Here is an 11,682-nt window from a genome sequence, read left to right on the forward strand (position 1 = left end):
ATCAGCTGGTTGTTCTGGAATAATTTTACAAATGGGAATGCTAGCAAAGGCATGTAAGGTGTCTCAGCAAAGATAGCAGACCAGTGAGCTAGAGCTGACAAGGTCCTGTACACAGAAGCAAACAAAAAAAATGCGGTGTAGAAAACATTGATTCAAAACCAAACAAAAGTATAGCATGTATTTTACAACCACAACATAGAAAGATTGTGAACTTCAAGACAGATGCAGGATCGTACAAGTTACCAAGACAAAATTGCATGAGGGCACTACTATGTAATTTTAAATTTTTCTTACAGCTGCTTCCAGCTACTGCATACATTCCAGATGACTATATGAAAATAAAAATTTGTAACATTTAAAATAAATACAAATATATATTTTACCTCTGTAGAACTCTCAGCAGTTTCCCACTTTTGATAGGATACTCTTTCTGAATATTTACAAATGCACTGTGGATTCCCCTATCTATCAGGCTACTGAATGCCAAGTGGTTTTCAGGAAGTTGTAATAAGGAACGCCAAACAAACATCCTGCAATTAAAATGCAACCTTAGTCAAGGAAATTCTTTTTCATAGGCCAGTAAACACAAGCAATTTTATTTTGTGCAAGCATGAACATGCACACAAAAACCACCTGTACTTAGCTGGATATTCTCCAAATCCTTTCAATAAGGCCTGCAGACGTTTCTTGTTTAATCCACCTGGTAATTCATTCTACAAAACAGGAGATCAACAACAAATGTAACCATTTTCTCTTTCTTTGCACTCTAAACCATGAGAGTGGCTAAATATTGAAGTTTATCACATAGTGTCCAAGTAAAAAAATCAAACATGTACTGCTGTTTGCTACATACTCCTAGGAACTTACACAACAACAAAAAGGTAACTCCATCATCATTTATTGTCTCCTCAAACTCAAAGAAAAGCTGCCACTGATTTCAGTCAGAAGCAGACCAGACCTAAACTGACGGAACTATGTACAAATAAATGATGCATATAGCAAACCATAAAGAATACTAACATAAGAAATAGATCATATGGTGACACATAAACAGGAATATATATATATATATATACACATACACACACACACATAAAAGGCACAAGATAAAGACAGAGAGAGAAAATGGCACCGTGATGACAGAGTAAATGTAACAGTAATTCATCTTCTAAATAATTAAGAAAAAAAGGAAATGGATTCTAGGCAGACATTTCAGATGTGCCAGTTGGCTTTCTGCAGGGAAGCAGATCAGATCTAGCAAATACCAAATGTGTCATAAGTTGTTTGAATAACTGCAGAGGTACCCCAGACTGGAGGCAGCTCTGGCTGTGTCACATTCTGTAGGAGTATAGGCTAAGTAGAGAGAGAAAATTGTAATAAAATTTCCTTAATCCCTGCTCTGCTCAAATATCCAAGTGCTTCAGTGCCTGAATTTATTTTTTAAAGCAAATGGCAATGAAATTTAAACACTGCAGACTGAAGGACAAAATATTTGCAATTTCTTCCTACCTCTTTATTTTCAAGTGATGTATTTGCTTGCAGTTTTAGCAATCTGCTTTGAATTTTGCTTTGTTTGGATTTCCATGGCCCCTTTGATGTTCCTGAAGTCACTTTTGTGATCAGTTTATTTGCCTCTGATGCATACTTGGGCCCATCTTCTACAACTTTGAACATGAATGGTGGAGGCTAGTATTGAGTGAAAAGAGCTTGGTTAAAATCTTGTAAGACAGATTACACAGAAATGTAATTTGTTGTTTATTTTATATGCTACATTTTTAGTATGATGGCCATAAAAAGAAGACTAGAACAACATTTATACTACAAATAAACAGATATAGATTGTATACTCCTGGAAAAGGATGTCTACAAATAAAACTGCTCTAACTATGGGAAGGTTTATGTTGCTTCCAAGCTAACTCAAACATCATGTTATTTCCTTGCTTAGCAAACAGTAAAAATATAATTGGGATACTATAGATGTGTATCATGTACTGTTCAGGTTATTTACTTTAGTGTGTTTCTCAATGTCATTAAAATATTTTGCATTTCTATACCACCAGTTAAAAGAATACAGAACACCTTTACAAACTTTAATTAGTCTTCAGTGTCAGGCAGGTATTAATTAATTCAGTGCTGGAGATTGTGAAAGCAAGTGACAAAGTTGATATCCCAGTTCATGTCAAACCGTCAGCAAAAGTGCAAATGGAATGCGTGTGACATCTTCACACATCCTTCCTCAGCTCCAGCTCCATCATTATCCAGAGCTGGCTACTGTTTACTTCAAAGACATGGTGATTAAAGATATATGGAATTCTGTATTTAGAAACCTGACTCCCATTAATAAATTAATGTAATAAAATAAGAACTGGTACTTAGAATGTTTGTTATTTAGGAAGGATTAGGAGTGTATGATTGTGCCATAAATGATGGGTGCTGGTATTCAATAACATGGTAAGAAGAACAAAATCACAGTAACAAAAACACCATTCATGCCCGCAGTTTAAGAGAGCATTAGTTGCAAAATATTTCCTGTAGGAAATGGAACAGAAGAGGCACAATTATTCTGTTTCCATCTCCTCCAGAATATCATTACAAAAAGAAATTGATGCACACAAATTGCTATAGAAAGAAATACCATCTCCCTCTTCCAACACTACACATGCCTTAAAAACACCAAGTCACCTGACAGGCTGGAGGAACTATGAAGGAAACTGTACAAATCACTTTTTCTTTATTTGTAATGTTAAATATGGCACATCTGCAAACTACTGCTGATGCAGTCTGCTTATGCAGACAAATATCATCTTTAAGAGGACTTACTACTGTTTTAAGAAATGTAAAATACTCTACCTTATTTCCTTCTTGAGTCAAAGCTTGGACACTGTATATGTTAAGGCTTCCATTTTCCATTACTGAGGCAATATACCGTCCATTTGGGCTAATCACAGCTGTACTAATTCCCTCTTCAGGACTCCCAATGTCAAAAAGAAGTTTGCATGTTTCTATATTGATAAATCTCATAATATTATCTTGACTTAACACTCCAAGGACCTTCAAGTTAAAAGGATTCAACCGTTAATACTGCCAATGTAAAACAAAGCGGAATACCTGGAATACCCAATTCAGCAACGACATTCCATTAAGCTAAAGGAGCAAAGATTCAGCACAAAGATTCCTTTTGTATCATATACCCCTATATCCCCAGAGCCCTCCAAAAGCCCTCCAAGTATAGGTGTTGAATCCACTACCCAAATACTCCTGTCTTAAGCTTTATGAAAAAACTGACCTGATTGGAGCCCCCATCAAAACTGTCAGGGAGGAATTCCAGGTGACGGACAGCTCGCACTTTCTCCGGCATCTGGATTATTCTTATCAACTGCTTTAATTCCAAACACCATAGGTGAAGATGATTTGATTTCCCACCAGCTACCAGAGTCCGACCATCCCTGCATCACAGGGAAAGCTTCCATCAGCATACTATAATTTGAATTTGTGTTAGCTAAAAAGAGATTGCTCATTTTGTTCTATGCCCTCAAATCACTTTTGAATCAGCCATTATTCCTGTGATACTCTCCTGAAAGAACAAAATAGCTCCTAAAATAAAATTTGCTTAGTAAAGGACACGATATTATCCTTAAAGGATATTATAAAATAAAGTTTAAACCTTATTTTGGTGGTCACTAAAAATCAACTTAATTTATTTCAACTATAATAAAAACTGCTACTGATCCTTGCTGAAAGTATCAGTCACAGCAGAGTTCAAAAGCTTATCATAGTAGATAGCTCAATACTTCCACAAAATATTACAAATAAAGAAAGATAACCTGCTTAAAACCATATTTTTATAGTCTGCCTTTAGAATATTTAAAATAGCAATTTACCTGGTAACAGCAAACACCTTATAAAAGAATACAGAACCTTCTACAGGAGCTGACAACTGGTATTTACAGTGAAGAGTATCGAATTCCCATGCAAAAACAGAATTATCTTTGAAACAGCTGAGAATGGTGTTACTCAATGGAAGAAAAAAAACCTGGAAGAATATGGAAAAGAAAAAAAAATGGGATGTTGTCAAGGAAGTACATTTTAAATTACCAAAGTGCATGGCGAAATAAAACATGGCAGGTGTGGCTATTACTGTGACAGCCTAGAGACGAGTAGGCGTGCTCTCCTTGCACTGGTTAAAACGTGCCCTTTGCTAAGCCAGTTTAACTCACTGAAATAACTGTTAAATTTTATCTGTCTTGTTTTTATGACTGTTAAACGTTATTGTTTCCAATGAGTGCAGCAAGGGTGCAATATAAAGGCTGGGGACACCACCGGCAGAGATTAAGTCAGTGCTACAAAGTTTTTAGTTTTCGTGTGAATGATCTCTAGGGGCCTTGAAAATCTGGAAATATGGATACGTGGGCTGGGTTTCATCTTAGTAACTGAAAATTGGACATTCAGGCCAAATGAGTCACTTGACAGTGAGCAAAAGTAACCTGTGGGGAAAAGAGTCATCTCAGCTACCAGAGTAATTTATTTTCAGACAGACTGAGATGTTTGTCCTCCTTCAGGGTCCCTGAAGAAGACTGGAGACAGAATTGAGAGCAGATGATTATTGGCAAACTGGAGCACTGAATAGTTGGTAATTTTCTGCTTTGTCATGATGCTTTGGAAATGATCATTGTAGATATGTTGTATTCTCATCTGTCTCACCTGCTGTCTATTCACTCTGCACCTCAGTCTCTATATTTTTAAATTAGCTTTGCCCCATACCAACCTAACAGAAGGTTGGAGTGGGCTTAAGAGGCATCAAAAAGCACACAAGATGGGTGTGACACTGCTACAGTGGCTCAGAGAGCAAGTAAGAATCCAGCTTTGCACAGTGAGTGTCAGGCCTGCAGTCTAATAACAAATCTGAACTTCAGTAAAGCATGTATTACCTGTGGGTCTTAGACTGCGGAATGAGAATAAATACCATTATTCTAAAGACAGGAAAATGAAATCTACATCATTTGCATAGTGTCCTCTAAGAAATGGTAGCACCAAAGAAAGCAGACTCCTGATTCCCAGATGTGATCTATTAATTCCATCATTATCGCTACTGTTTGGTGTTAAAAGTTGTTTCCACACTGCAACATCCTCATCCTACCAAATTCCAAGAACCACTTACCAATAAGAAGTCCCTACACATAGCCTACACAAAGAAAGAAAGATACTGAGCACTATAAAAATCTCCACTAGAGAAATGCACCCATCTTTGAAGGAAAGATGTTATAATTATCTTAGCAACAGGCACTACACAAGAGTTTTAATAAAACAAACAAACAAAAATTTATGGATGATCTTTCCCAGTAATTGCTAGGTGACTATTTTAAGCTGACAGAATTTCTGCCTGACCCACAACTGGGTGAGGACACTCAAATGAATAGCCTTGTTCTCTGCAAAAGCAGCACGGCTTTTTAGTGGCCAGCCTGACGAGAAGTTTGGTTTGAAGTGGTGTTTGTCAGACTATTCACTGCAGGGCAGCACGTGTGCAAGCCATGCCCAGGCACTGGGTCAGGACTTTCTGTAGTACTTAGACCAAAGTGTGACATTTGGTGGCACAGGCAGACTTGTTTAAAATAGTGTAATGCTTAGGGAGACCTACTTAAACCATCCCCTGACACAAACATATCATCCTTCTCATCCCATGCAGTTCCAGTGTGTCTGTGCAGCAAAAAGAACCAAAGAAACCACTAGGCTGAGAAGCAGTGATTTCTTCTTGCTGAGTTCCTTTTCAGCCTTGTTTGTTCCCACATTCAGTGCTTAGAATGCACAGGCATAAGAGCTTTGGAATAAGAAGCTGAATGAGGCAGGTGGTGGTGACTGTTTGAAGTTACCATTATGACACAAAAACACTCTTTTTAACAACACCCTTAAATCCTACTACCATGCAGGTTGGAATCAATCTACACAGGTCCTCTGAGCCCACCCTAGGCTAATGCAAGGTCAACCTAGAAGATGGTTCCGACTTCCAAGTTAAATTGGGTTAGTCAAGGTCATGTCCAAGCAAGTTTTGAGTATCTCTAAAGGTGGAAGTTCCTTAAAAGTTCCCAGAAGATCTTTGCAACTACTGAGTCATTATTTCAGTGGTCTGGGTGATGTGATGGGAAGAATGTTAAGATGAGATGCCCAAAGATGATAAAAAGATTCACTATTTACAAGTAATGTGATTTTAATATGTGATGTTGTACCTACTGTGGTGTGCTTGTTCCCCCTTTAGCAGTTGCTCTTTACTCACCTTTTGTATACCCACAGACTGACGAACATTCAGCTTTCTTATTCTTTGAAAGGTGTCCAAGTCCCACAGTTGAGCTGTATCAGTGGAAGTAGTGATGGCATACTTGCCTGAGCCATGGACAGAGATGGAAGACACGGAAGATTCATGGCCTCTCATCCAACTAACTAGCTCCTGAGTTCCTGCAGAAGTTGATGAAAAAGATACGAGAGTCATTCAAAGTGGAACAACTACTACTTGAGTCTTTATTGCCAATACTATGCTGCGAGAGACTTTTAAGCATAACTGGTATATAACCATTTGCCATCACAGCCCAACACACAAGAACCAAAGGTATCAGTCTTCACATAGGTATTATACCTTTGAGGCACAACCTTCTCCTCATCTCCAAATAACATTTTACAAGTTATGCTCAGTTCTGCACAGAAAGCCAACTTGCACAGGCTTGATTCATTTAGCCTAAAAAGCAATCTTAAAACCCATGAAAAATGTGATCAGTTAAGTCCAGCATGCCTCATAGAATATCTGATGTGAACACCCACAGAAGCTGAGACTGAATGTTCTAGTTAGAATTCTGCACTTGTTTTTACTTGTGGACAGAATGTGTGAATGATTACACAACTATTTACAGGTGCAAAGAAAAAAGGTTTAATGACAACGGGTTATGACTACAAAAAGGCAGAGTCAGAAAGCAACAGCTCATTAATTCTTTTAGAACCTTAAACAGTTTTATGCTGTGCACTGCATTCTAAGGAAATGGTTCCTCTGACTACAATGTCTCCCACTTGTGACTGCATGACCACTAATCTTCCCTCAGCAACCAAAGTGCACTCGTGGCAATTACACTGTTTACATTGGGTGGTTTGCCTGGCAGCCCATGGAGTGGTTCCAGCTACTGCTGTGGCATCAAAGATAGGAAATGGCTATAAAGCAGCTCATAAAGACTAACAGTTAAACTTTCTGCTGTGCTTACAGACAATGGAGTGCTTAAAGCTGTCATCACCCGAGAGGTGACATGGGATTAGAGTGTCTTCTAAAGAAGGGGATGGAGCCCATGAGGTAAGGACTGTCTAATACCCTAAGGAACTGTACTGATTTAGGTGAGTACCATTCATATTTTAGAACATTCTTCAGTATGACTTCATATCTGGAAACAGCATATGAACATGCAGTACTCACTGGAGTAATAAAGATTTCTCTAAGTACATCCAAATATCTAAGTTTGGTCTTGCTGTTGTTGAAAGGAAGAGAAAGAGTGCAGAAGACTTCAGACCTTAACTCTGACTCTTCCTCTATTTCGAGGAATATTGTGCTACATTAAAATCTTCACAGATAATCTCAAACCCTAAAACTGTAGATAAGTGATTCCTACAGCTTTTTAAAAATATTTAATTCCAGATAATGATTAGATATAATGGAGACATTACAAATGCATTTCTTGGTAGGTAAAGAATAATTTATGAAGAATGAATTGTCACTGCCCTTCACCGTTTAACTTCTAATCAACTGTATTGTTAATTTTTAATATTGCTTTTCAATAAGGATATAGAATTACTTGAATACTCAAAAGTATTGACATTTCTTTTAGTGTACATTGTCACTTTGTTCAAATATTTTACTGTAAATATAGTCAAGAATTTGTTAAGTTGCAAACTAACATACTGTCAACTGGTTTTGGCTTTATTTTAATACAGTCCCTCATTCTAAGTAAACGTATAAAAAACTGCTTAAAAAAAAAAGGTAACATACCCAACTACAATCCTGTGGTGGACTTCAGTTAAACAAATACCTGTGTGACTCAGGGAGAATAAAGAACTTTGGCAAAGGGTTCATTTAGATTCATTTACCCAAGGACTACAACAAACATAGGCCCAAACTTTTCTTTTTAGACAGATGGCATGAAATACATAGTATAATTTCCATAAAACAAACTATCAAAAATTTAAGATCAGAGCTAAAATTATATAAGTTTTCATGCCAATACAGATAGCATTTAAGCCTTGAAACTTCTCCTTACCTGTGTCAAAGCACTTAACAGAATAATCTGCCAAAGCCACGAGGAACTCCGTCTTTCTGCGAAGGTTAAATGCCAAAGCAGTGCAAGCCTGCATTGTTCTCTGAACAAGGTTGAACCTATTTAAAAATACACATTCTCATTGTGTTAGGAAACTTTGGTTCATTTAATGTCAAGTGAAGTAATTATTTAATTAGTTTCAATATATTACACAGAAAAAAAACTGAGAAGAAGGGAATAAGGAAATAATATTCAATTAAAATAGATCTAAAAATCAGTTCTAGTATTTTAAAATTCAGTAGTAAAGTGCTGAAAGACTGGTTGATGTATTTCTGCAAATGAAAACACTAGGTCTAGTCTACTGTAATTCGTGGCTCACTCATTGATCTGTACTGGCCCAAGAATAACTTCTGGTGGTAGCCCTTTAAGTTCTATGGCATTGCTGTTCTTTTTATAATTGCAAGCCTCTGATCTTTTTGAGCAGCTAAACTAATGAAGTAACATTTAGGGAGCCTACACAAGACACTGGGTTGAAGTTTCAGCCCTGAGCAAATGATCACTTATTTAAAACTATCTAGTTAAAACCTGACCTGTGGGATCCTGTCCAGGCAAGGTCCACACCCCTGAATGCTACAGATGTCTCGGACAATTAAAAAGTCTTGATAGAAATATTCTTACCTGTTCCCATTCAAGTCAAAAACATATATATTCCCTTGGCGGTCTCCAGCGAGGAGAGAATCCCCAGAACTGTCAAAAGCCACATTCAGAAAATGTATTGTCTTGGAATGGTACCCTTGGACACTGTGACGGATGTTCACTATAACTCTGTGAAGAAAGCCAGCAAAACAATCATGCTAAGAATAATTTTATTACCATCTATATATGTAAGACATAGGATTAAAATATTCCTATCTTATGATTTTACAATTCTGATTTTCCATGTTCTATGAAAAATCTCCCATGAAACCCATGTATTTCTAATATAAAAAATACACTACAAAGGAAATAATTCACTGAGTTGGAAGGTGGGTAGGAGACATGTAAAGCAGATGGGGGAAATTCACCATTCACAATCCTTTTGTGTGGCTCCTGGTTACCTAATTTCCATTATTGATGAATAACACTAATATATACTGATGTATCTGAAAGCCCAATTCAACACTCAGCAAGGAACCTGGCTCATCATTACCGCTGCAAAGAAATGTTCTAGAAAACTGAGAAGCTGTGCATTACTGTAAAAAAACAGTCTATTTAGATGTGGAGAAAACCAGTTTTAATATCACTTCTTTTCACAGTCTTTAAAAGGATTTGGATTGTTAAGCTTGGAAAAGAGAAGGCTCTGACGTGACCCAGTTGTGGCCTTCCAGTACCTGAAAGGATCCTACAAGAAAGGTGGAGAGAGACTTTTTACAATGGCCTGGAATGACAGGACAGGGAAGAATGGCTTCAAACTGAAAGAGAGTAGGTTTACATCAGACATTAGGAAAAAGTTCTTTACTGTGAGGGTGGTGAGACAACAAGACTCCCTAGAGAAGTTCTGGATGTTCCATCCCTGGAAGTGCTCAAGGCCAGGTTGGATGGTGCCCTGAGCAGCCTGGTCCAGTGGAAGGTGTCCAGGCCCATGGTAGGGGGGTTGGAACTAGGTGATCTTTGAGGCCCCTTCCACTGCAAACCATTCTATGATTCTATGAAGAAAGCCTTATTTATTACTATTCATCTGAGCTATTATAGAACAAAAGTTTCCAGTTTTCCACTTCTATCCTTGTGTGGTGCTGCCCACATAAACCAGAGCCAGATCCAGAAATGTGCAGAATAAGCTGTAATAAGAAGGGTTTTCCAGGAAGCAGGAGACTGAGATTTGGAAGATCTGCCATTCCTGGATTTATTGCCTAACACTGAACAAGCCAGTCATTTTGTATTATCACTTGGATGTGAATTCACAGTTAAGCTAAACACCAAAACTGTGCCAGATATTGGCAGGCTGATTAAAGACTGCAGAGCATTTGCAGAATGCTCTGACCATGGTTATATGAGATGCTGATAGCTCTGAGACGCAGAATATGATACCCAACACCTTTATGGGGCTGTGGGGGTTGTTACAGTCTGAATGAACACAAGAAGGTCATACAGCTGTGGTGCAGACTAGAGATAAAAGTAATTGCACCTCACTGTTAACCCCATTCTTTTCTTCAATAAAAGGGCCATAATAATGAAATTAGAAAGATAAAATATTTTAAAGTGTAATCGAAATCTAGTGATGTTTGTGTGGGATTATGACATTAATCCCACAACAAATGAAGAATGACTTCTGCTTCTAAAACCACCCTGAAACACAAGTACCTATCACGGCAACTACAGCACCTCCCAAGACCTTTTCAACGTCACTCTCTGCCTTTCAAAAGTTTCCCTGCAACTAAACTAAGCCAGGAGAACAGTTAGGAGTTCACGGGGCTGCCTCCAGAATCCCCCAGGACAGAGGCCCCCAAAGCAGCATTTGTGCTGCTGCTCTTCAGCTTAGACCAGGCAGTATTTACACCGCATACCACACTGCGATTAATCTCCTGGAATTCCCCCATGGCATTTTATTCAATGCACCTGAACCAGGGTAAGTGCCCAGCCAGGCTGAGCAGCCTGAGCGCGGGGGTTCAGAGCCTCCTTGGGCACCTGCTCCGCCTTCAAGAGCGCATCTCATTCATTAATGCGTGTAAGATCTCAAGGGCGGGTGCCAAGAGCATCGCTGCCAGACTCTTTTCGGTGGTGCCCAGCGACAGGACGAGGAGCAGTGGCCTTAAACTAAAGTACAAAACTTTCACCGCAACAGGAGGAAGAACTTCACGTTGAGGATGGCCGGGCACTGAACAGCTGCCCAGAGAGGTCGTGGAGTGTCCCTCTCTGGAGACATTCCAAGCCCACCTGGCGCGCTCCTATGTAACCTGCTCTAGGTGAGCCTGCCTCGGCAGGGCTTGGACTGGATGATCTCCGGAGGGCCCTTCCAACCGCAGCGATTCTGTAACTCGAGGGGAACGTGCTCCTTTCGTTATCTGACCGGGTAAACCCGGGCTGCCTCTTCAACCACCCTGCAGAGGCTCAGGTGGGCCCGGCCTAGGCCGGCCCCGCCCCGTCCGCCCGCTCCTCTCGGGCAGCCTCTCCCCCCGGCACGGCCCCGTTACCCCCGCGGTGCGGCGGCGGCCCCCGCCCTGCGGGTCCAGATGGGCCCGCGCCGCCGCTCGCCCAGATCGCAGCGCTCCATCCCTGCCCGGCGCCGCCGCTCCCGCGCTGCCCTCGGGGCTCCGCCCACGCTCCGCGACGGGGGGCGCCGCTCGCGTGGTACAGCCCGCTCCCGTTTCACCAATGGGGAGGAGCCGGAAGGGTGGCGAGCGCTCCCCCCCAGATATCGGGGAAT

General features: G+C 39.9%; 1 protein-coding gene across 1 annotated transcript in view; it reads right to left on the bottom strand.

The window, feature by feature from the left end:
• The window catches only part of TBC1D31 (TBC1 domain family member 31), a 22,450-nt gene extending 10,890 nt beyond the window's left edge, over window positions 1–11,560 (bottom strand). The window contains exons 1-11 of the mRNA XM_084220702.1: window positions 11,450–11,560; window positions 8,958–9,104; window positions 8,283–8,398; window positions 6,269–6,447; window positions 3,882–4,033; window positions 3,287–3,446; window positions 2,851–3,051; window positions 1,510–1,686; window positions 634–713; window positions 384–530; window positions 1–105 (exon numbers count right to left, since the gene is read on the bottom strand). The exon at window positions 1–105 is cut by the window's left edge and continues 11 nt beyond it. Of these exons, the coding sequence (XP_084076828.1) occupies window positions 1–105; window positions 384–530; window positions 634–713; window positions 1,510–1,686; window positions 2,851–3,051; window positions 3,287–3,446; window positions 3,882–4,033; window positions 6,269–6,447; window positions 8,283–8,398; window positions 8,958–9,104; window positions 11,450–11,529 (1,544 nt within the window). The 5' untranslated portion in view covers window positions 11,530–11,560. The remainder of the gene's footprint in view (window positions 106–383; window positions 531–633; window positions 714–1,509; window positions 1,687–2,850; window positions 3,052–3,286; window positions 3,447–3,881; window positions 4,034–6,268; window positions 6,448–8,282; window positions 8,399–8,957; window positions 9,105–11,449) is intronic.
• Between the last annotated feature and the right edge of the window lie 122 nt (window positions 11,561–11,682).

This window comes from Fringilla coelebs (assembly GCF_963513975.1).
Source record: "Fringilla coelebs genome assembly, chromosome: 1".
Lineage (NCBI taxonomy): Eukaryota > Metazoa > Chordata > Aves > Passeriformes > Fringillidae > Fringilla > Fringilla coelebs.